Source organism: Mirounga leonina, unplaced genomic scaffold (assembly GCF_011800145.1).
Source record: "Mirounga leonina isolate KUSES-001 unplaced genomic scaffold, KU_Mleo_1.0 Mir_53, whole genome shotgun sequence".
In the NCBI taxonomy this organism is placed as follows: Eukaryota; Metazoa; Chordata; class Mammalia; order Carnivora; family Phocidae; genus Mirounga; species Mirounga leonina.
In genome coordinates this window covers 47,009,307-47,033,442 of record NW_023270807.1, presented here as the reverse complement: position 1 = coordinate 47,033,442, position 24,136 = coordinate 47,009,307, and the positions used below count along the sequence as shown (strand labels likewise).

Below are 24,136 nucleotides of genomic sequence, written 5' to 3'. Positions count from 1 at the left end.
TTTGCAGTCACCTATATAAGAAGAACCTTGACGTGACCAAAATCCGCAAGGGAAAACCTCAGCCACTTCTCAGAGTGGAGGACCACGATTTCTCCATGAGGCCCGCCTTTGGAGGTAGGGTTGAGTGCTTGCCTTGGCCGGGGGGGGGCCTGGTCCCCAGGGGCTCCCTGCTGATGCTCTGTCCCGTTCTCTCAGGCACAGCCCTCCCGTGGGACCCTGATTTTCCCACTCACAGTCACAGAAGCCCAATTGGGCTTCCAGAGTCTCTCATTTTCCCAAGGAGAGAAGAGCTGGAAGAAGTGAGCAGAGAAGGGGGCCGACGGAAGTGTTGCCGACGGCTAAACTGTTTACATCCGGAGTGGACCTGCCCTGCGGCTGCCAACTCTCTTTTCCTAAAATATGAGCCAGCCTGGAGAGTCTGGACACAGAATGGCTCCCCTGCTCAGCCAACCCTGTGATTAGCTGGGGATTTTGGGTTTTGAAGGTCACCTGCCTTTCAATGCAGCAACAACAATTGAACCCATTATAAGGCCCCAGGCAGACTTGCTCCCAAGGGCGCGTTGCTGCTTTGGACTCAGGGAGGGGTGGTGCGAGGCTGGTGGCTGTCCCTTCCAGGAACTGGAGAAATGCCACAGGCAGGCCAGGAAAGGAGTTCACCATCTGTTCTGACCAGGCAGGGGGGAGTGGGGTGAGAAGAGCAGAATGCATGAGATGTGGGGCCAATGCCCCCTGATTTGTGGATTTGGGAAACTGAGGCCCAGAGCATTTCGGCCAGTGGGCCCCGGCCAACGCAGACCTGGGCCAGCTGGCTTCCTTTTCCCTTTATCTCCCTTTCCAGATCTTCTCTTAGGTCCCTGGAGAGGTAGGGGTGATCTGTGGGCAAGTCACAGACCCTCTCTGAGCCTCTGTTTGCTGGCTTGTAAAATGGGGATAGTAATCCCTACATCATCATTGTCATGGGGCGCGGGTTGTCAGGATTAAAGATCATATATCTCAAGCCCCTGACACATAAAGGTTCATGGTCCTGTTAGAAAAACACAGCTGTCAGGCCTTCCTCTGGGTGACTGTTAAGAGATTAGACATTCATTTATCCCAGAAGCCTTTGCATTTAAAAGGCCTCAAAACTTCCCACTCAATCCCTGAGCTCTGACACCTGCTGAGCAGAAGGATAAAAGGAGGAGGCAGATTATGGCCCTGGGCCTCTTCTTCCTGCCCAGGAATGCTGCTCACCATGGGCTCAGGTCAGGAGGCCGCCCTCTCTCTGGTGGTGCTGGTTCCCCCGGGGGCCATAGTAATGCTGACAGGGAATTTTAGGAAAACAAAATTTTCATGAATAAGCAGCTCTAAAATAGCTGTATCTGCTCCAGGAGGTCTGAGACGTCCCTGTCAGCACGAAGCTCCACTTTGCCTTTCTCGTAGAGTTAAGATACAGAGGGTCAGCTAAGCGGCTAGAACAATAATACACAATAGTATTAATGACACCTAATGCTTTTATAGTGATTTTTCTCTGCCAGGCACCATTCTAATCAAGTTATGTACGTACAGGATCTTATTTTAGTCCTCACAACTGCTCCGTGAGGTAGCTACTATTGTTTTCCCTAGATGGGGAAACTGAGGCCCAAGAGGCGAAGGGACTGGCTCAGGTCACACTCCCGCTGAGGTTAGGCTCTCCCTCCTGGCTGAGGCTCTTTCTTGTCCCTTCTACCTGTATGTCCCTCAACACAGGGCTGACATGGCCATCAGGCGGAGTAGGCATAGTGTCAAATGCTCACAATGATACTCTTAGAAGCCTCTGAAAATATTTTATTTTAAAATAATAAAAAAATGCAATGTTAGGTAGAAGAAAATGTTTTAAGATATATCTTATATAATTATATATTCACCTCATACCAATTTAAAAAAAATTTTTTTTAAGATTATTTATTTATTTATTTGACAGAGAGAAAGACAGCGAGAGAGGGAACACAAGCAGGGGGAGTGGGAGAGGGAGAAGCAGGCTTCCCGCCGAGCAGGGAGCCAGATGCGGGGCTCGATCCCAGGACCCTGGGATCATGACCTGAGCCGAAGGCAGACGCTTAACGACTGAGCCACCCAGGCACCCCCCAGTTTTAAATAAAATATGCTTTTTTTAAAAACATTTTTTATGGAGGAAGGATCCCATGAAAGCAAAATTTCCCAGGGCCCTCAAAAGTCCTAATGTGGCCCTACCTCAGTGCACACTTTTGTGAGGCAGGTGTGTGTGTACGGTGCAGGTAATATCCCGAAGGACTTGTAGTCACTTTCCACTGGAGGCTGTTGCTGCTGGCAGGAGCCTGAGCAGGCACCTGGTCAGTACCCTCAGTTTACCTGGGGGAAAGAAGAAGAGCTGGGGGTCCGGGGGCTTAGGAGGTAGCTACAGAACAGCCAGGAACAGAACTTTGGTTTCATCTGGGATATAAGCTACAGAACTGAAAGCCTCATAAAAAGGCCCCTCCTGGGGCGCCTGGGTGGCTCAGTTGCCTTCGGCTCAGGTCATGATCCTGGAGTCCCTGGATCGAGTCCCGCATCGGGCTCCCTGCTCGGCAGGGAGTCTGCTTCTCCCTCTGACCCTCCTCCCTCTCATGCTCTCTGTCTCTCATTCTCTCTCTCAAATAAATAAATAAAATCTTAAAAAAAAAAAAAAAGGCCCCTCCTCCAGGAGAAAGCCAGGAAACCAGGGGCTAGCTCTCAAGAATAGCAGGTGAAGCGTCGCCATGTTCCTGGAAAACCTGTCTCGGAGCAGAATCATCCAACAGGCTGCAGCCCCAGGCTGGGTGCTCCTTCCTCCAGCCGCGTCCCAATAGCAAATCGGACTTCCTGTGCCCTGATCCCTGCCACCGCTGGGCCCATGAAAGGGGCCCCTCAGGGTGAAAGGTCAGGACAGTCCCCTGCCCCTGTCCAAGTAAGCGTAAGCGTCTGAGGCTGGGAAGGCCCTGAGTTTGGGGGAAGCTGCAGGGGAAGGAGGAGTCACCTCTGCCAGGTATGATGAGACCTGAGGCTCCTACACATCAGATCTCAGTTCCCAAAGCCCAGGGTGGGGGCAGTTTCTCCCTCTTTCCACCCCCCTCCCCCAGGGCATTTGGTCCTCTGGTCACCTTTTATCCTATGCAGGGTTTTCCTGGGTTTCCAGACATCACTTGGCTGAGGCGGGGGAAAGGAGCAGATAGCAAGGTGTCGGACTCCACACTCTCACCCGCCCATAGATAAGATGGCTTGTGACTGCAGGGAGTCCAGGCCAAGCAGGTGGGATGGGGTCATCCAGGAGTGTGGGGTATCTAGAGATGGTTTAGAGCCAAGAAGGTGCAGGTGCTCCTGAGGGTCCCATTCTACCCAGCACCTCATCCTTGGGTGGGGGACACTGCCCAGGTGGCAGGCAGGTCTCTGAGCAAGGAGGCTGGCAGACAGCACCTAGGTGACTCTGGGCAAGTAACAGAAGGCACTCCTTCCTTGTGGACAGCCCTGTGCCAGGCCCCTGGGGAGAAGCAGAGCCTGAACCCATCCTGACCCCTCTCCCGATTTGCACCCATGCACACTAAGCAGGTCATATGAACAAAGATGTCTGTTGCTAGTGTGGGGGATGTCTTATTCCTGTCTTTTCTATTTTATTTCCTTAAGAGGAGCTTCCTTGTGGATTGATGTTTAAAAGTAGTTGATAGAGAAGAATTTATCTAAGGTTAGATACCCCATGGGTGACCTTTTCAGTCTGGAAAGAGAAAAGATTAAAAATCTGGCAGCTTCCTAATAATCCCAGGGATCAGTTGAAACGAAAATACTTTGCCTAAGCTCCCATCTGCCTGATTCATTATGTGTCCTGGTTAAAGGAAGCTCCAGAGACCTGGGGGGTCTCCTCCACGTGTTAGGAGATAGGTTACAATGCTGTTTTTTTTTTTATTATTATTTATTTAAATGTACTTTAAAAAATTATGGTAAAATAAATTTTGAAAGAACATAGAATTTACCATTTTAACCATTTTTAAGGGTACAGGTCTGTGGTACTGTTCCTCAACCACCACCACCATCCGTCTCCAGAATTTTTCATCTTCCCAAACTGAAACTCTGTACCCATTAAACACTTAACTCCCATTCTTTCCTCTTTTCCCAGCCCCTGGCAACCACCATTCTACTTTTTGTCTCTATGAATTTGACTACTCTAGGTACCTTATGTAAGTGGAATCATCCAGTTTTTGACCAATTTTTGTGTATTTCATTTAGCATAATGTCCTCAAGGCTCACCCATGTTGTAGCATGGGTCAGAATGTCCTTTCTTTTTAAAGCCAGATAATATTCCACTGGATGTATAGATCACATTTTGTTTATCCATTCATCCGTTAGCAGATATTGGGGTGTTTCCACCTTTCGGCTATTGTGAATAATGCTGCCATGAACACAGGTGTGCGCATAGCTGTGTGAGACCCTGCTTTGAATTCTTTGGGGTATATTCTGAAGTGGAATTGCTGGATCATATGATAGTTCTGTTTACTTTTTTGAGGACCCTCCCCATTTTCTTTTACAGCAGCTGCGACTTTTACATTCTCACCTGCACAATACTGATTTTTAATTCAAATTGTATACAGGGGAGGTCCAGGAGGGATGGAGGGTCATCACGGATTATTTTGAATTATACCCAAGGAGTTTGTCAGGCTGATCAAGAAGAATGGGGGCAACAAAGTAGGTTAGGTTCTCCAACCAAAATACTTCTGTTCATAAGACAGAGACATATTTGTTGAGCTGCAGGGAGCCTGGCTGGCTCAGTCGGTAGAGCATGCGACTCTTGATCTCAGGGTCATTGAGTTCAAGCCTCATGTTGAGTGTGGAGCTTATTAAAAAAAAAAAAAAAAAGCCCCATACTTTTTTTTTTTTTTTAGTGTTTTTATTCTTATATTATCCCCATACATTGCATCATTAGTTTTAGATGTAGTGTTCCATGATTCATTGTTTGTGCATAACACCCAGTGCTCCATGCAGAATGTGCTCTCCTCAATACCCATCACCAGGCTAACCCATCCTCCCATCCCCCTCCCCTCTAGAACCCTCAGTTTGTTTTTCAGAGTCCATCGTCTCTCATGGTTCATCTACCCCTCCGATTTCCCCCCCTTCATTCTTCTCCTCCTGCTACCTTCTTCTTTTTTTTTTCTTAACATATATTGCATTATTTGTTTCAAAGGTACAGATCTGAGATTCAACAGTCTTGCACAATTCACAGCGCTTACCAGAGCACATACCCTCCCCAGTGTCTATCACCCAGTCACCCCATCCCTCCCACCCCACCCCCCACTCCAGCAACCCTCAGTTTGTTTCCTGTGATTAAGAATTCCTCATATCAGTGAGGTCATATGATACATGTCTTTCTCTGTTTGACTTATTTCGCTCAACATAATACCCTCCAGTTCCATCCACGTCATTGCAAATGGCAAGATCTCATTCCTTTTGATGGCTGCATAATATTCCATTGTATATATATACCACATCTTCTTTATCCATTCATCTGCTGATGGACATCTTGGCTCTTTCCACAGTTTGGCTATTGTGGACATTGCTGCTATAAACATCGGGGTGCACGTACCCTTTCGGATCCCTACTTTTGTATCTTTGGGGTAAATACCCAGTAGTGCAATTGCTGGATCATATGGTAGCTCTATTTTCAACTTTTTGAGGAACTTCCATACTGTTTTCCAGAGTGGCTGCACCAGCTTGCATTCCCACCAACAGTGTAGGAGGGTTCCCCTTTCTCCGCATCCCCGCCAACATCTGTCGTTTCCTGACTTGTTAATTTTAGCCATTCTGACTGGTGTGAGGTGGTATCTCATTGAGGTTTTGATTTGGATTTCCCTGATGCTGAGCGATATTGAGCACTTTTTCATGTGTCTGTTGGCCATTTGGATGTCTTCTTTGGGAAAATGTCTGTTCATGTCTTCTGCCCATTTCTTGATTGGATTCTTTGTTCTTTGGGTGTTGAGTTTGATGAGTTCTTTATAGATTTTGGATACCAGTCCTTTATCTGATACGTCATTTGCAAATATCTTCTCCCATTCTGTCGGTTGTCTTTTGGTTTTGTTGACTGTTTCCTTTGCTTTGCAAAAGCTTTTTATCTTGATGAAGTCCCAATAGTTCATTTTTGCCCTTGCTTCCCTTGCCTTTGGCGATGTTTCTAGGAAGAAGTTGCTGCGGCTGAGGTTGAAGAGGTTGCTGCCTGTGTTCTCCTTTAGGATTTTGATGGACTCCTGTCTCACATTGAGGTCTTCCAACCATTTGGAGTCTATTTTTGTGTGTGGTGTAAGGAAATGGTCCAGTTTCATTCTTCTGCATGTGGCTATCCAATTTTCCCAACACCATTTGTTGAAGAGACTGTCTTTGTTCCATTGGACATTCTTTCCTGCTTTGTCGAAGATTAGTTGACCATAGAGTTGAGGGTCCATTTCTGGGCTCTCTACTCTGTTCCATTGATCTATGTGCCTGTTTTTGTGCCAGTACCATACTGTCTTGATGATGACAGCTTTGTAATAGAGCTGGAAGTCCGGAATTGTTACGCCGCCAGCTTTGCTTTTCTTTTTCAACATTCCTCTGGCTATGCGGGGTCTTTTCTGGTTCCATACAAATTTTAGGATTATTTGTTCCATTTCTTTGAAAAAAGTGGGTGGTATTTTGATGGGGATTGCATTGAATGTGTAGATTGCTCTAGGGAGCATTGACATCTTCACAATATTTGTTCTTCCAATCCATGAGCATGGAATGTTTTTCCATTTCTTTGTGTCTTCCTCAATTTCTTTCATGAGTATTTTATAGTTTTCTGAGTGCAGATCCTTTGCCTCTTTGGTTAGATTTATTCCTAGGTATCTTATGGTTTTGGGTACAATTGTAAATGGGATCGACTCCTTAATTTCTCTTTCTTCTGTCTTGTTGTTGGTGTATAGGAATGCCACTGATTTCTGTGCATTGATTTTATATCCTGCCACTTTACTGAATTCCTGTATGAGTTCTAGCAGTTTTGGGGTGGAGTCTTTGGGGTTTTCCACATAAAGTATCATATCATCTGCAAAGAGTGAGAGTTTGACTTCTTCTTTGCCGATTTGGATGCCTTTTATTTCTTTTTGTTGTCTGATTGCTGTGGCTAGGACTTCTAATACTATGTTGAATAGCAGTGGTGATAGTGGACATCCCTGCCGTGTTCCTGACCTTAGGGGGAAAGCTCTCAGTTTCTCCCCGTTGAGAATGATATTCGCTGTAGGTTTTTCATAGATGGCTTTTATGATATTGAGGTATGTACCCTCTATGCCTATACTCTGAAGAGTTTTGATCAAGAAAGGATGCTGTACTTTGTCAAATGCTTTTTCTAGCCCCATACTTTTTGAGCTGTTATTATGTGTCAGCAGGGTCTGTGGTATCTGGGGACCCAGTGGTGAGCAAGATAGCCACAGTCTTTGGAGTTTTTATGCTCTAGTGAGGAAGACCAGTGTTAATGAGATCCTCACATCAGGATGTCAGATTGTGCCGGGAAGGAAAGTATGGGAGCTATAGGGTGCACGCAGCAGGGTCTAGGCATGGGCACCAGGGAGCTGCTGCTCTGAGGAGCCAGGGAGGAAGAACACCAAGGATCCACCCTTGCCTGGGAAGCAGGTGCTGTTGGAGTCCTTTACATTCAGTGACTTTGCCTGACAAGCTAGATTGTTCTCAAGAAGCTAACAGTCTACTGAGGAAACAGAAATGATGAAGAAATGTAGGACATCACTTCTGATGGAGTGGGGGGACTGAGGGAATGATCAGTTCTGTTCAGAGAGAGAACCAGAGATGCCTTCACTCAGGAGGCGATGCTTGCCATGAGTCTGGAAAGATGCTTAGTGGGTGAGCCCAGTGAGCAGAAAAAGGAGAAGGACAAAGGACAAACCAGGGAGAAAGGTGCTCTTAGATAAAGATGAAGTGTGTCAGGGGAATATGAGCAGCTCCGCGTGGCTGGACTCTATCTAACGTATGTGTGTGTGTGAGGTGGGCACAGAGAGATCAGGCGGCCGGGCAGGGGCAGCTCTGGGAAGACGTGTGCTTTAGGAAGCTCACTGCGGGCGTGTGGGAGGATGCTGGAGCAGTTAAAGTGGATGCTGGCCCCTGGCTGGCCACTTCTGGTCCAGAACAGAGCCCGGGAGAGATTAAGCTAAGGCCATAGAGAGAACGGAGGGGTTTGAGAGATGCTGAGAAGGGAGACAGCCTCTGTTGTCATCAGGGAACCAGGGACACCTAAGCGTCTGCCCTGGGGGAGACCATTCACTGAGCTGCAGCATCAGGGAAAAGCACTTGGGAGAAGACTGAGTAACAGCAAAAGAAGAGACGGATGGCTCAGAGGGGGAGAGGGGAGAGAGTTTAATGTACTGCAAGTGGAGCTATTACCAGGCTGAGGCCTGAAGGGTGAGAGGAGAGAGCAGTTACCGGAATCTGGAAAAAATCTAAAGCTGTGGGCCCTGGGAGAGGGCTGCAACCTGTAGGCCTTCAGGGAGTCACCCGGGAGAGAAGCAGTTCCTCTCAGTCTCCTTCGCCTCCTGATACCTACTGGCACCTTCAGCGGATGCACCCAGCCAGAGGGCAGGAGCCAGGGACCCGTTGTTGTCAGCAGCAGCCTTAGGCCCAGGCAACGGGGCGGCTGTGGCCCTGCTCTGGCCACACACCTGCCTCAGGCTGCGCTCTGTGGGGCCGAGAGGCTGTGCCCATGCGGGGTCTCCCTCCTGGCCACATCTGAGTGCAGGAACTTGGACTCACCTGTCCACACTACCTTGAGCCTGTTTCCAGGAGCTGCACAGGACTCTTCCCTAGGCAAGCCCCCAGGGGGACTGCATCATCCATGGGTGCACCCCTCCTTCTGAGAGGTGACCGAGGCATAGTTGTTGGAAGGGGGTGGGATGGAGCTTACATATGTGAGTGGGAGTGTCCACATGCACGCGCAAGAGGCTCTTCTGCATGCAGGGTGCTGCTGGGGGTAGGGAAAGAAAGGTGGCTCGGGGGCTCCCTGCCCCGCCATGTGCCGGCCTGAAACTCTGAGGAGTCTGAGTTCTGAAGGTGGACTTGGCCTTTGGGGTTGTTGTGAAGGTGTATTCGCCAAAGAGGTAGGATAGGCTATATGTCATGTTGCAGTACCTTATAACCTTCAGATATTCAAGCATATGGCCTATGGGTCTCTGGTTGTACTCTTGCCTATTTTGAGTTTGAGACCCTGCAGGTGGGCCTGCAAGTGCTGTTGCTGTCCATAGAGGTAGGCTCGCCAGCACTGGGCAGGGAGGAGAGCAAGCCTGGAGGGGCAAACCCATAGGTCAGTGTTGGGTGGGTTGAGATTGAGTGACTCAGAGAGACTGGGGGACTGAACCCAGCCTGTGACCAGGGGCAGGTTGGGGTACTGGCTAGGCCCATAGCTCACCTTTCCCACATCAGTTTTTAGAACACAGGAGAACACCCTTCCAGTGCTAAATTTACACAGCAAAGGACTGAATTCAGGAAAGAAGGCAGGCAGCATTGGCTCATGTGATAACTCATGTGATAACTGTAAACCCCAATGCTTCTAGCCTTCACTTAGTGAACCTGCCGATTTTCTGTCAGCTCCTTCTCAGGTGACTCATGCTGGAAGGTGTGGAGCCCTTGCTGAATTTGCCCTTCTCCCCTTCCCAGTCAACCAGCTTGAATCAATTCATCCATCAAATGGTCACTCAGATCTGCCCCCTCCTTCCTCTGCCTCACCGCCTCATAGCAGACGTTCTCAACATGCTCTTGGGGGGTGAAAAAGACTCACACCTTACAGTGGTTTGTGGCCCTCCAAAGCTCAGTCCTCCCCGACAAAGTCTTTTCTCTTATTATTTCATTTAAATTAATTGATAACCTTAAATTCCATCAGAATGTTCTCTTTAGGGGTAATAAAATAAGAAGTTTAGAAGCACTGCTTATAGCAATTCTCCCCCTCCCCCCATCCCCCATGGCCAGGTTCACCTTCTGGAAACCTTGCTTCCCTGTGCTGTTCCCTCACAAACTGCAGGCTTCTCATATTCTTCAAGAGGAAATGCAGCCCCTGCTTCTCACTGCTGGCTCCAGAAGACTCCACAGTCCAGCCCAGCTCACTCTCATCTCCCCCTACACCTAACCATGACTCTTCCCTCCTAGAATGTTCTCAGTTCCTGCACATCCATGCATCTATCTGTCCACGTCTTCCCTGCTCCATGATGTCCTGCTGTCCTGCTTCATCCAACAGCCTGTCCACATCTAGAACCCTGTTTAATTCCTGTCCTCTAACACAAGGCATCTCTCAGCTATTTTGAACACTAGGACTTTCTGCTTTTTTTTTTTTTTAAGATTTTATTTATTTATGACAGAGAGAGAGACAGCGAGAGAGGGAACACAGGCAGGGGCAGTGGGAGAGGAAGAAGCAGGCTCTCCGCCGAGCCGGGAGCCCGATGCTGGACTCGATCCCAGGACCCTGAGATCATGACCTGAGCCGAAGGCAGATGCTTAACCGAATGAGCCACCCAGGCGCCCCAGGACTTTCTGCTTTGAAAGAATTGCAGATTCACTCTTTCACTCACAAGACTGCCCCTCCACTTCAGACACCAAATGCAAGTAGTGGGTTCCCAAGTCACCTGTGCAAGTCTGAGTTGGCTACAAAATCAGGGGTTCCCACAACCCCCTCCGCAGGTTCAGTAATTTGCTGTAATGGCTCATAGAACTCAGGGAAATACTTCGCTTGTTATTACTGATAGGATAAAGCATATAAAAGACACAGATGAGCAGTCAGAGGAAGAGGTCTGCAGGGCAAGAACTGAAGAGTCCTGAGCACAAGGACTCTGTCACACGGAGTTGGGGTCTGCCACCTTCCCTGCATGTGGATGTGTTTGCTAACCTGGAAGCTCACCAAACCCTGTTGTTTAGGGTTTTATAGAGGTTCCATTACACAAGCATACTTGATGAAATCATTGGCTCTTGGTAGTCCCCTCAACCTCCAGTACCCCCTCTCCCTGGAGGTTGGTGAGTGGGGCTGCAGCTGGAAGTTCCAACCCTCTAATCACATAGTTGTTTCCCCTGATAAGCAGCCCCCATCCTGAACTATCTCCTCATTAGCATAAACTCAGAAATGTTTGGTGGAAGTTTTATGAATAAAAAAGCTACTCTTCTCACCCCTGTCCCTCAGGAAATTACAAAGGTTTTTAGAGCTCTGTGCCAGGAAACCGGGAAGAAGACCAAATCTATATTTCTTGTCATATCTCAATATCACAATTGCTGCATCACTTAGCAAGGTTACTGCCTAGTTATTTCTCTGGTTGGACTATCTCTAATGTGATGCCTTCCTAAGGAAGTCTCTAAGATAATTCTGATGCTTTTCACCTGGGATGATACTTTAGAACCACTCCCATATAAGATGCCCTCTGTGTTTGGGGCACCCAGACCTGTGAGTGCCCCAGGGCTCTCCACGTGCTTTACTCTGTGGCCTCCTCCCTAGCAGGGATTCAACCCTGGACTTCTAAGCTGCAGGAGTCTGGCCACAAAGGCCTCAACTGTTACTCATCTGACCCTGGCGAGGCCCATGGAGCCAGCTTAAGGCAAGGTCATGGCTCTCTTTGAAGCTGTGGCCTCCTGTTGAGTGTTTCTTGGATCTCTCTGGCTCTTCCACCTCCTCTCCCACATGGGGTGGTCTAGCACTTCACTGTTACATTTGAGGTTGGGGAGCTGAAGCTAGGGAGAAAGCTGGCTTCTGGGGCTCTAGCAGCCGTTTGTCCCCAGGAGCTATCGCCCTTGGAGGAGACCCCTCTGGTCCTTCCTTAGTGCACTTGGCCCTTCCCTTCTGGAGCACAAATCCTAATTTGCCGTCCATGCTGTGCTCCCCCTCACCCCTTCCCCTGAAATGAACATTTCCTCTCTGGTCTCTCCCCCACACAGCCCCTCCCCTGCAATCGCCCTTGGGGCACTCTCCCTCCATCCCTCACTTGACCCCACCTGAGAGCCCAGGTGAACAGGATGCTGGGCCCCACTAACGAGTCTGTTGGGGGATGCTAAATTTGAGAATTTTTTTTTTTTTAAGATTTTATTTATTTATTTGAGAGAGAGAATGAGACAGAGCATGAGAGGGGGAGGGTCAGAGGGAGAAGCAGGCTCCCCGCCGAGCAGGGAGCCCGATGCGGGACTCGATCCCGGGACTCCAGGATCACGACCTGAGCCGAAGGCAGTCGCCCAACCGACCGAGCCACCCAGGCGCCCCAGTTCTCCTTTTCGTGTGGCTGGCAACATTAAGAGAATCTCTTGAGGGGCGCCTGGGTGGCTCAGTCGTTAAGCGTCTGCCTTCGGCTCAGGTCGTGATCCCAGGGTCCTGGGATCCAGCCCCGCATTGGGGTCCCTGCTTAGCAGGGAGTCTGCTTCTCCCCCTCCCTGTGCTTTTCCCCCTGCTCATGCTCTCTCTCTCTGTATCTCTGTGTCTCGAATGAATTAAAAAAAAAAAATCTTTAAAAAAATAGGGGCGCCTGGGTGGCTCAGTTGGTTAAGCCTCTGATTCTTTTTTTTTTTTTTAAGATTTTATTTATTTATTTGAGAGAGAGAATGAGACAGAGCATGAGAGGGGGGAGGGTCAGAGGGAGAAGCAGACTCTCTGCTGAGCGGGAAGCCCAATGCGGGACTCGATCCCGGGACTCCAGGATCATGACCTGAGCCGAAGGCAGTCGCTTAACCAACTGAGCCACCCAGGCGCCCCAAAATTGTTAGATATCCAGTGGACACCTCTTTTAGTCTTTGACAACAATCTGGCTATTGGAGTCTGGGTCAGAGATGGGGCTCAGGGGGGCGATGAGAGTTGGTGTGGGCTTTCAGGGGAGAGTGGGTTGTGGGAGGAGCTGTACATCTTCCGGGAAGAGCTTTGTCGCAGAGACCACAGAGGGAGGGGTTTCAACAAGGAGGCCTGGGCCCCAGGAAGACTCCTGGACTCAGCGAGGGTCAGGAGGGGAGGACAGGGAGGAGGTGGAGACAGCTGGTGGAGATGGGTAGCAGAAGAGTTTGACAGCAAGAGGAAAGTGGCCAGGAGGGCATGGGAAATTGTAAAATCTCACTTCGGAAGTCTCCTTAGAGGTCAGCCACCCAGAGGTTCTCACACGAGTGTGGATTGGCATCGCCGCAGTGCTTATGGAAACCCAGACTCCCGGGCCCCAGCCCAGAGCCTCTGGCTCGGGAGTCCTGGGGTAGGACTCCAGAATCGTATTGCTAACATGTGCCTGGTGAGGCTGTTGCTGCCAGCGAAGGTAGAGCCCCCGACCTAGTCCAGCCTAGATCCTAAAGTCCTAACACCAAAAATCCTGCTTTAACAAAATACCATAGACTGGGCAGCTTAAACAACAGAAGTTTATTTCTCACCGTCCTAGAGGCTGGAAGTCTGAGATCAGGGTGCCATTGATGTGGTTCCTGGTGAAAGTCCTCTTCCCAGTTTGCAGATGGCCACCTGCTCACTGAGTCCTCACAGGGTTAAGGGAGAGAGAAGCGAGCTCTCTTGTCTTTTCTTATAAGTCCTATTTGTGGAGGTTCTACCCTCATGAACTACTCACCTCCCGAAGGCCCCGACCCCCTAACCCCATCATATGGGAACGAGGCTTCGACATACGTATTTGGTGTATGTGGTGGGGGGAGGCGGGGGGAGAAACATTCAGTCCACAACAGGCACCTCCTTCCTTGGGGTCTCTGCCCACCCATTATCGGCACAGGCCCTACTAACCTTTCTCAGTGATGAATATCTGAGGGGTTCCCCCAAACAGTGAAGCATAGAGTCCGTGGAAAAGGGCAAGGCTGCTCACAGGCAAACTCATTTTCACAGGACAGGGGATCGAGGCTGTTTCCTCGGTGAGTCAGCGGTGGAACGCATACCTTGTACTTACTGAGGTATCCCACGAACACACTCTTGACTGTTCACGCAGGGGCAGAGGCACTGATTCCAGATTCTCCCCCGTCCACCCAGGACACTCTGTCTCTAAAAAAATATTTTCTTGAGGTGAGCACTGTCTTAGTGCTCTGTAGGTCTTAGAGACTTAAACCAACACAAATCTATTATCTTATGCTTCTGTTGTTCAGAAGTCCAAAGTGGTTCTCACTGGGCTAAACTTACGGTGTCAGTGGGGTTGTGGTTGTGCTCCTTTCTGGAGCTTCCAGACAGAATCTGTTTTCTTGCCCTTTCTGGCTTCTAGAGGCTGCCCAGATTCCTTGGCTCCTGGCTTTTTTCCTGTCTTTAAAGCCAGGAGGAGCTGAGTAAGTTCTTCAAACATTGCATCACTCTGAACTCTGTCTCTTTCTTCCACATTTAAGGACCCTTGTGATTACATTGGGTCCACCTGGATAATCAAGGCTGCTTTTCCTATTTTAAGGTCAGCTGATTAGCATCCTTGGTTCTAGCTGCTGCCTTAATTCCCCTTTGCCATGTGGTGCCTAACAAATTCACAGGTTCTGCGGCTTAGGATATAAACATCTTTATCGGGGGCATTATTCTGCCTACCACAAATGTATATAAGGTGAAGTGCATAAATCTTGTATATAGCTCGAATTTTTACATACCTAAATATTTATCCTGAAAAACACTACCCAGATCAAGATATAGAACATTTCCAGCTCCTCAAGCAGCCCCCTCATATCCCCTCCTAGTTGGTGCCTCCCAAGGGTAACTTATGCTGACTTCTATCACATGAATTATTTTGCTCCTTCTTCAGCTCCATATAAAAGGAATCAAACAGCACATGACACTCTCTGAAGTAACCCGGTCCCTCTTTGGAACGGTACAACAGAGACTTTTTTCATCATTTGAGCACCAGTCTGTCTTTCTGAGGGAACCCAAGAACTTTGTGGATGTGGTAGGGAAGGGAGGCTGATGGCTCGCTGACTTGGCATAGGGTGGGAGAGGCTGTGTGTGTGTGTGTGTGCGCGCACTGCCTTACTGAGTTGATGCAGAATGCTGAAGTGACCAGCAGACCAGCATAGGCTTCAGGTCTGGACACAGGCCACTGGGTGGGAGGGTTTTGCTCCTGGAGACAAAAGGCGCGACCATGGGTTTGCCAAAAGACCGTGTGTCTGTTGCATCTCTGCAGACGCCAGTCCAGGGGTCAGTCCGGGCCACGTACTTCATGGCCGAGGCCAGCCAGCGCAGATGCGAGGGCCCTTTCTCCTCTATGCTGCAAGGTCACCCAAGGTGATAGGAAATCTGAAACACCTTAAAAACCAGACTAGACTGAGCTGCTGTTAACTGGTAATTGAAAATTGTTCACACTTTGAGGCATGATCTTTTTGCAAGAAAGATCAAAGAAACTGCTTTTTTTTTTTCACATCTGAGAAGTGTGGGTTAATTATCCACCTCACTCCCCTGCACCTCCTGACAATGTTCATACAACCAGAAGTGCCCTTCTTCCCTTCATGACTTGTTAGAAGTAACCACCGCTTCGAAGCCCAGCCGGAACACGGTCCCTATGGTGATTCTTTCTCCAGTCCCCACTGCCAGAATTAATCAAAAGTTGTCTCTTCTGTGAAATTCTCTACAGTGCCTTTGGTTAGAATTAATTGAGCTTTCCTCCTGTAGTATCTCCTAGATGCTTCTATTACCACTTTTGTGATGTGTCCTGAAACAGAGCTCATTGTCCCCCTTAGTTAATTTTAGTCACCTGGAGAAAGCAATTGTGTCTTCTTGATCTCTGTACTCCCAACCTCGCCTCTCAGGGCACGGTCTGATGGATGTGGGCAATGCAGGTGTGAATGAATGAACAGGCAGCTGGTGAAGGTGTGGTGACACTAGGAAGCTCTGCATACATGGAAGGCCTTGTTCAGAGTAAGCTGTGATGCCCATCTATGAAAGACTGTGACACCCAAAACATCAAAGTAAGAAGAGTAATAAAGAATCATTATTAAGGTCTCATTTTTTTGTTTCAATTCATTTTACTACAAGTCTGAGAAAATTTTGTTATAAAAAGAGGCCTTGGGAAGACTTTGAAAAGACAGTATCTTTGAAAAGACACTGCTAGATGACAGAAGACATGAACGGATATTTCTCCAGAGAAGACATATAGATGGCCAATGGATACATGAAAAGATGCTCAAGATCCCTCATCAGCAGGGAAATGCAAATCAAAACTCAATGAGTGTTACCTCACACCTGTCAGAATGGCTAAAATCAACAACACAAGAAATAAGTGTTGGTGACGATGTGGGGAAAAAAGAATCCTCTTGCACCTTTGATAGGAATGCAAACTATGGAAAACACCATGGAGGTTCTTCAAAAAATTAAAAATAGAATTATCATATGATCCAGTAATTCCACTATTCGGTATTTACCCCCAAAAAGTGAAAACACTAATTCAAAAAGATATATGCATCCCTGTGCTTATTGCAGCATTATTTACAAGAGCCAGATAATGGAAGCAGCCCAAATGTCCACTGGTAGATGAATGGATAAAGACGGAATGGAATATTACTAAGCCATAAAAAGAATGCAGTCTTGCCATTTGCAACAACATGGGTGGATCTAGAGAGTATAATGCTAAGTGAAATAAATCAGTCAGAGAAAAACAAATACCATATTATTTTATTCATATGTGGAATTTAAAAAAAAAAAAATGAAGAAAGGAAAAAAAGAGAAAACCCCAAAACAGACTCTTAACTATAGAGGACAAACTGATGGTTCCCAGAGGGGATGGATGAAATAGGTGATGGGGATTAAGGAGGGCACTTACCATGATGAGCACTGAGTCATGTATGGAAGTGTTGAATCACTATATTGTACACCTGAAACTAATATAATACTGTATGTTAACTATACAGGAATTTTATTTACTCATTTATTTATTTAAATATTTTATTTTATTTATTTGAGAGAGAGAGAGAGTGAAAGAGAGAGCACAAGAGAGGGTAGGGTCAGAGGGAGAAGCAGACTCCCTGCCGAGCAGGGAACCCGATGTGGGACTCGATCCCGGGACTCCGGGATCATGACCTGAGCCAAAGGCGGTCGCTTAACCAACTGAGCCACCAATTAGTAACTATACAGGAATTTTAAAATTAATTGACTTTTAAAAAGATACTGCCAGACGAGTCTGATTAATTCGCTGACCACAGCATTTCTTTTGACAAACCCTTGAGGTGTTCTTCTCCCACTTGAAAGTGGCAAGTTGTAACTCCTTAGTAATGGGGAGCATGCACACTAATAATAGCCAGCCCTTCTTCAAGTGTGGCCCACAGAGATTTTTCTGTTGTCAGGCCTCCCATTTCGTTCTGTAGCATCGTCCGCTCATACTGCAGGAGGTGAGTGAAGCGGCACTTGCCCTATGGCTTGGGCTGGGTGACAGTCCAGGACCTGAGTCTGGCCGTGAATCCAGGGGCAGTGGGCGGGTATGCTGGTGTAGGGCACCTGTGATTTCCTTGGGAAGTCAGATCTGCAGCGCGGCCCCTCAGTGACGACATGCATGCTGAGAGCGTGGTGGTCATTCCTGCCCCCGATGTGTATTAAGCCCTCTTCAGGCCAGGCTCTCTGTTCTGTGAGTGCTGAGGGAAATAGCAATGAGTAAGTTTCAGGCTCTACCTTCTAGGTAAGTGAGATAGGCCACAGTAATAATGACAGTGACAATATAACTCTTTATAGAACATCTTACATGCCAAACCCTTACACGGGCTTTGCATGGATTATCACGTTCAATCCTCATGACAACTATATAAGGTTGGTGTATATTATACCTATTTTACAAATAAGGAAACTGAGGCACAGACAACTTATGTATGCCCAAGGTGACACTGCTAGTAAATGATGGAGCCAAAACTCAGCTCCTGGCTAGCTAACAAAATGGATTTATTTTTTTACTTTTTGGAATCACAGAGTCCTTTGAAAATCTGTTTGTTTCCCAGAATAGTGATAATCTCTCTGTCTCTCTCTCTCTCTCTCACACACACACACACACACACACACACACACACATTTATATGCAACGTCAGGAGGTTCACAGAATCCTTGCACCTGTCCCTAGGTTCTCCATGGAGCTCAGTATAACTACCCCAGCCTGCCTTGCACAGATGACCTCCACTTGAGGACATCAGTAGAGAATAACAAAGCACAGACATGAGCAAAGCAGTTCGGAGTAGCTGGGAGGTGGCATGAAGGATACCTAGGGAGGGCAAAGGAGGAAATGCAAGGCCAGGTGGGGGACCAGAGGGACAGAGAAATGGCCCACTCTCCTGCTCTGGAGCCTGATCTGTCTTCTGGCCCCCATGAGGGCCAGGTGGCTTTCTTGGGCTTATCTTCCACTTTCTGATCTTACCATTCCTACAGCAGAGGTTCCTCAACCCCCTGATGAACTGGTTGGAGAAGACGGGAGTGGGGAACTCAGGGACCTGCTTCCTTAACCCGAGTTGGTAAATGACCACTTTCTTCTCCACCCGTGGGACCAGAGAGCCTGCAACATCCCCCCCTTGCTCTGCTTCCACACATTGAGAGGAACCTTGTGCCATTATCCTCAGGTCTTGCTGGCTACTGATATGCTAACTGCCCCATCCTCCTTTAATGTGTGGGGGTGCCGGTGTTTCAGATGCTTTCTCCAGTGCAGATTTTGTAGGCTGACAAAGCAGAAAGACAACCCTCCTCCCCAGTGGTTGACGGGGGAAGTGGATGAGTGTTCTGATAGGAAAGGAATAGGACACTGTGGGTTTTGGAACCTCAATTAGGGGGTCGGGGAAATCCTCCTAGGAGAAAGGCGGGGTTTAAGCTAAGACTCTGGTCAATTAGACTAGATAGAGTAGTAATATCTTGTGTTTCAAATGGAGTTATGTCTATTTTATATGTCTAGTGTTTATTTCCTCTTTTTTTGAAATGCTTATTCAAGTCTCTTGCTTATTTTTGTATTGGGTTGTCTGACTTTTTCTTTTCTTTTTTTTTTTCTTTAAAGATTTTTATTTATTTATTTGACAGAGAGAGACACAGCGAGAGAGGGAACACAAGCAGGGGGAGAGGGAGAGGGAGAAGCAGACTCCCCGCTGAGCAGGGAGCCCGATGCGGGGCTCGATCCCACTGGGATCATGACCTGAGCCGAAGGCAGACGCTTAACGACTGAGCCACCCAGGTGCCCCTGTCTGACTTTTTCTTAGTGGGACTCTTAGGAATTATTTATATATTCTGCATATGAGCTCTTTGGCGGTAGTGTTTTTGATAAAGAGGAGTTCTTTATTTCTTCAATGGAAAAAATTTTTTTAAGATTTTATTTATTTATTTGACAGAGAGAAAGAGCACGAGCACAAGAAGGGGGAGTGGCAGAGGGAGAGGGAGAAGCAGGCTCCCTGGTAAGCAGGGAGCCGGACTCAGGGCTCAGGGCTCAATGCCAGGACCCTGGAACCATGACCTGAGCTGAAGTCAGACACTTAACGGACTGAGCCACCCAGGCGCCCCTCAATGAAAAATATTTTATTGAACTGTAACACATGTACAGAAAAAATACACAAATCATAAGTGTACAGCATAGTAAATTCTCAAAAAGTGAACACATTCATTAATGAGCACCTAGATCAAGAAACAGTATTTCCAGAAGTCTCCTCTCCCTGTCATTATCCTTCCATCATGGGCAACCATTATCCTGACTTCTAACACCAAATATTCGTTTTGCTAGGTAATCTTAATTTCAATGTAAATCTATGGATCTTTTCTTATAGTTAGTGCTTTTTGTGTCCCGATATTGCTCTGCTGAGATAAGAATATATTCCCCTCTGTTACCTTCTGGAGCTCGTTGTTTTGCTTTTCACATTTGGATCTATAATCCACTTGGAGTTATTCTGCATATAGTGTGATTTGCATATGTATTGCCAATTGTCCCAACATTAGTTATTAAAGATACTATTCCTTCTCCAGTGACCTGTGGTGATATCTTTATAATAAGTCAATGTCCTTAAATATGTGTGTCTGTTTCTGGACTCCCTACTCTGTTCCATTTCTCAATGTGTCCATTTTTATGCCAGTCCTTCACTTCTTATTTACTGTAGTTCTATAATAAATCTTGGTATCTGGTAGAGCACATCTTCCGACCCTGTTTTTCTTCAAGATGGACTGCTTTGAATTTCCTAATAATCATTTTGTCAAGTTCCATAAGAAAACCTAATGAGATCTTGATTAGAATTGCATTGATCTATAGATCAATATGGGATCATTCATATTTTTATAATATTGAATCTTCCAATACAGGAACATGATCTGTTTTCCCATTTATTTAGGTCTTTAATTTCTTTCAATAATATTTCATAGTTTACTTCATAGAGGACATCCAGATATTTTGTTAGATTTATTTCAGGTACTTATTCCTAGGTATCTTTGATGCTCTTGTTAAAGGCAGTTTTTGCAAAAATTTCCTTTTCTAACTTTGATTTTTGTATATTGACTCTGTATTCAACATCCTTATTAAAATCTCTTATTAATTCTAATAGTTTATCTGCTAATTAAAAAATTATATACCCGGGTGCCTGGGTGGCTCAGTTGGTTAAGCGACTGCCTTCGGCTCAGGTCATGATCCTGGAGTCCCTGGATCGAGTCCCGCATGGGACTCCCTGCTCGGCAGGGAGTCTGCTTTGCCCTCTGACCCTATCCCCTCTCATGTGTTCTCTCTCATTCTCTCTCTCTCAAATAAATAAATAAAATCTCTAAAAAAAAATTATATACCCAATCTTATACAAATAATTGCATTTTTTTTTCCAGTTGTCATAACTTTTTCTCATTTCCTTCCTTATTGTACTATATAGTCCTTTCAAAACAATATTGAATAGAAGTGGCATTTATAGGCATCCTCAGTGTTAAAGGAAATCTTACAACACTTTACCATTAAATGTGATATTTACTTGGGCACCTGGTGCTCAGTTGGTTAGGTGTCTAACTCTTGATTTTGGCTCAGGTCATGATCTCAGGGTAGTGAGATTGAGCCCTGCGTAGAGCTATACACTCAGCGCAGAGTCTGCTTGTCCCTCTCCCTCTGCTCCTCCCCCTGCTTGTGCTCTCTCTCTATTTCTCTCTAAAATAAATAAATAAGGGACACCTAGGTGGCTCAGTTAGTTAAGCGTCTGCCTTCGGCTCAGGTCACGATCCCAGGGTCCTGGGATCAAGCCCCACATCGGGCTCCCTGCTCAGTGGGAAGCCTGCTTCTCCCTCTGCCTGCCGCTCCCCCTGCTTATGTGTGCTCTCTCTCTGACAAATAAATAAAATCTTTTAAAAAATAAATAAAATCTTTAAAAATAAATAAATATGATATTTACTGTAGCTATTTTTTGGTAGCTATCACTTTTCAAATTAAGTAAGCTCCCTTCTATTCTTCTATTCCTCAGGGTCCTAAATGGACACTGATTTTAGCAAAGGCTTTTTCTGCTAATATGGAAAATTATATTGATTGATTCTATTTTTAAGATTTATTTTTTTGGGGGGGCGCCTGGGTGGCTCAGTCGTTGGGCGTCTGCCTTCGGCTCAGGTCATGATCCCAGGGTCCTGGGATCGAGCCCACATCGGGCTCCCTGCTCAGCGGGAAGCCAGCTTCTCCCTCTCTCATTCCCCCTTCTTGTGTTCCCTCTCTCACTGTCTCTCTCTCTCTCTGTCAAATAAATAAATAAAATCTTAAAAAAAAGATCTATTTTTTTATTTATTTGAGAGAAAGAGAGTGTGGGGGGCAGAGGCTGAGGGACAGGAAGAGAGAAACCTACACAGACTCTGCTGAGCATGAGCCTCATGTGGAGCTCGATCTTATGACCCTGAGATCACCACCTGAGCGGAAACCAAGAGTCAGCCACTTAACCGACTGTGCCACCCAGGTGCCGATTCTATTTTTTTTTTTAAAGATTTATTTATTTGAGAGAGAGAGAGCATGAGAGGGGGGAGGGTCAGAGGGAGAAGCAGACTCTCATCTGAGCAGGGAGCCCGATCTGGGACTCGATCCTGGGACTCCAGGATCATGACCTGAGCCAAAGGCAGTCGCTTAACCAACTGAGCCACCCAGGTGTCCCCGATTCTATTTTTATAGTTTACAGTTTTATGCAGAAATTCTCAATCTTAATTTTTTAATCTCTTTGCACTTAGTACATTAAGATATTTTAAAGTTTATGCTATTTCAATATCTAAAGCCCCTTGTTCTATTCTCTATTTTTTTTCTGCTGGTTATTGTGTCTTACTTTCTTGTGTGCCTGGTTACTTTTTTATTATGAACTGTATATTATATTTACAATATTTCTAATAGAAATAATTGGAGACCTCTGATGGTGCTATCTTCCTCCAGATAGGATTTCTGTTTATTTCTACCAGGTACCTGGTAGCACTAATACCCTGGTCTGCTTGAGGCTACTCCACTCCAGAGAATTAACCCACTTGCAGAGACTGTGTGCAGATGAGCTGCACACCCTGCAAGGGCCTATCTACCTTCATTGCTAGGGTGTACTTTTGGGGATCCTAATATAGAGCTAGCCTGTTTGGTGGGCCCTGGTCTCTAATCCCAGCCCTGAAGCTTCCTTCCTGAGTTAGCAAATTCCCCCAGGAGAAATAGATCCAAATTTTGAACACATCTCCTTGGGCCTCTGTTTCTCTCTCACATCCTAATCCAGGTTTAACTTGTTAATTTCAAAATCTTCAGAAAGAAATTTTTATATTTTGTCTAGCTTTTTAGTTTTCAGTAGAAATATTACTGTGAATTACTTAGCTTGCAATTACTCAGTGTGGAAGTCCTTGACTGATTTTTCAATGTTAAAACAATTTTGCAAACCTCCCCCCCAACAAAAAAAACCAACCTTGCTTTCCTGGAATAAACCTGATTTAGAAGAGATTTACCTTTTTTTAAAAAATATATTGCTGGAGGGATCCAGCTTAATATTTTGTTTAGGATTATTGATTCTATGTTCATCAGTGAGATTGACTTGTAATTTTGCTTTCTTGTATATCCTTAGGCTAACTTCATAAAATAACTTGGTATCTTTTGACATGTGTTTTGATTTTTTAAAATATTCTTTTGATATTCTCTGGAAAAATTTATGTAAGACTGGTACTATTTCCTCCTAAACCTTTGCTAGAATTTGCTGGTGAAGGCATCTGGACCTATCATTTTCTTTGTGGGAAAATTTAAATTAAAGATTTTTTAAATTAAAAATTTTTTAAATTAAAAAAATTTTTTTTAAATAGTTATAGGACTTTTCAGGTTTTTGTATTTCTCCTCTTATCAGTGTTGATTGATATGTTGTATATCCCTGGTAATTTGTTCATGTCATCTAAATTTTAAAGGTTATTGGCAAAAAGTTGTTCAGAATAATGTCTTTTAATCTTTTTTATGTTTGTAGCTTATACAGTGATGCCTTTTTCATTCCTGATAGTGGCTATTTTTGCTTTCGTTTTGGCAAGATCAATCTTTTTAGAGTTTTATTGGTTTTTATCAGTCCTTTGAAAGAACCAATATCTGGCTTTAATTATCCTTTCAGTTGTATGTTTGTTTTCTATTTCAATGCTTTCTCTTCTTACCTCTATTATTTCCTTCTATCTACTTTAATTTGCTGTTCTTTTCCTAACTTTTAGAGATGGATGCTTACCTCATTGAATTTAAGCTCTCCTTCCTTTCTGAGATGATGGTTAAGGTTATAAATTTCCCTGGAAGAAACACTTGGCCTGCATTCCATGAGTTTTGATGTGTAGTATTTTTTAAATCATTTTGTTAACATTTTCTAATTTTCATTATGATGTCTTCACTGACCCATGAGTTTTTCCAGAAGTATATTGCTGAATTTGCAAATGTATAGAGATTTTCTAGTTATATTTTTGTTGCTAATTTCTAACATTCATTGAGTTCACAGTTTATATCAATTCCAGTCCTTCAAAGTTTGTCAAAATTGCTCTTTAGCACTGTATATGGTAAATTTTTTGTAGATGTTCAACGAGTGCTTGAAATGAATTTTTATTATATAGTTTTTGCATTCATTGTCCTAAACATGTCTGTTATGTCAAGTTTGTTAATTTGTTTTCATCTTATATGTCCTTACTGGGATTTTTTTGCCTACCTGTTTTATAAATTCTGAGAAAGATGTATTAAAATCTCCCACTATGAATGTAAATTTGTCTGTTTCTCCTTCAATTCTGTCCACTTTTGATTTTTGCATTTTGAGGTTATATCAGTAA

At 45.6% G+C, this 24,136-nt stretch overlaps 1 protein-coding gene across 1 annotated transcript in view; it reads left to right on the top strand.

Moving 5' to 3' along the window:
• The window catches only part of GABRR2 (gamma-aminobutyric acid type A receptor subunit rho2), a 44,896-nt gene that overhangs the window by 6,463 nt on the left and 14,297 nt on the right, over positions 1–24,136 (top strand). Inside the window, exon 2 of the mRNA XM_034991396.1 lies at positions 8–114. Coding sequence (XP_034847287.1) covers positions 8–114 — 107 coding nt within the window. The remainder of the gene's footprint in view (positions 1–7; positions 115–24,136) is intronic.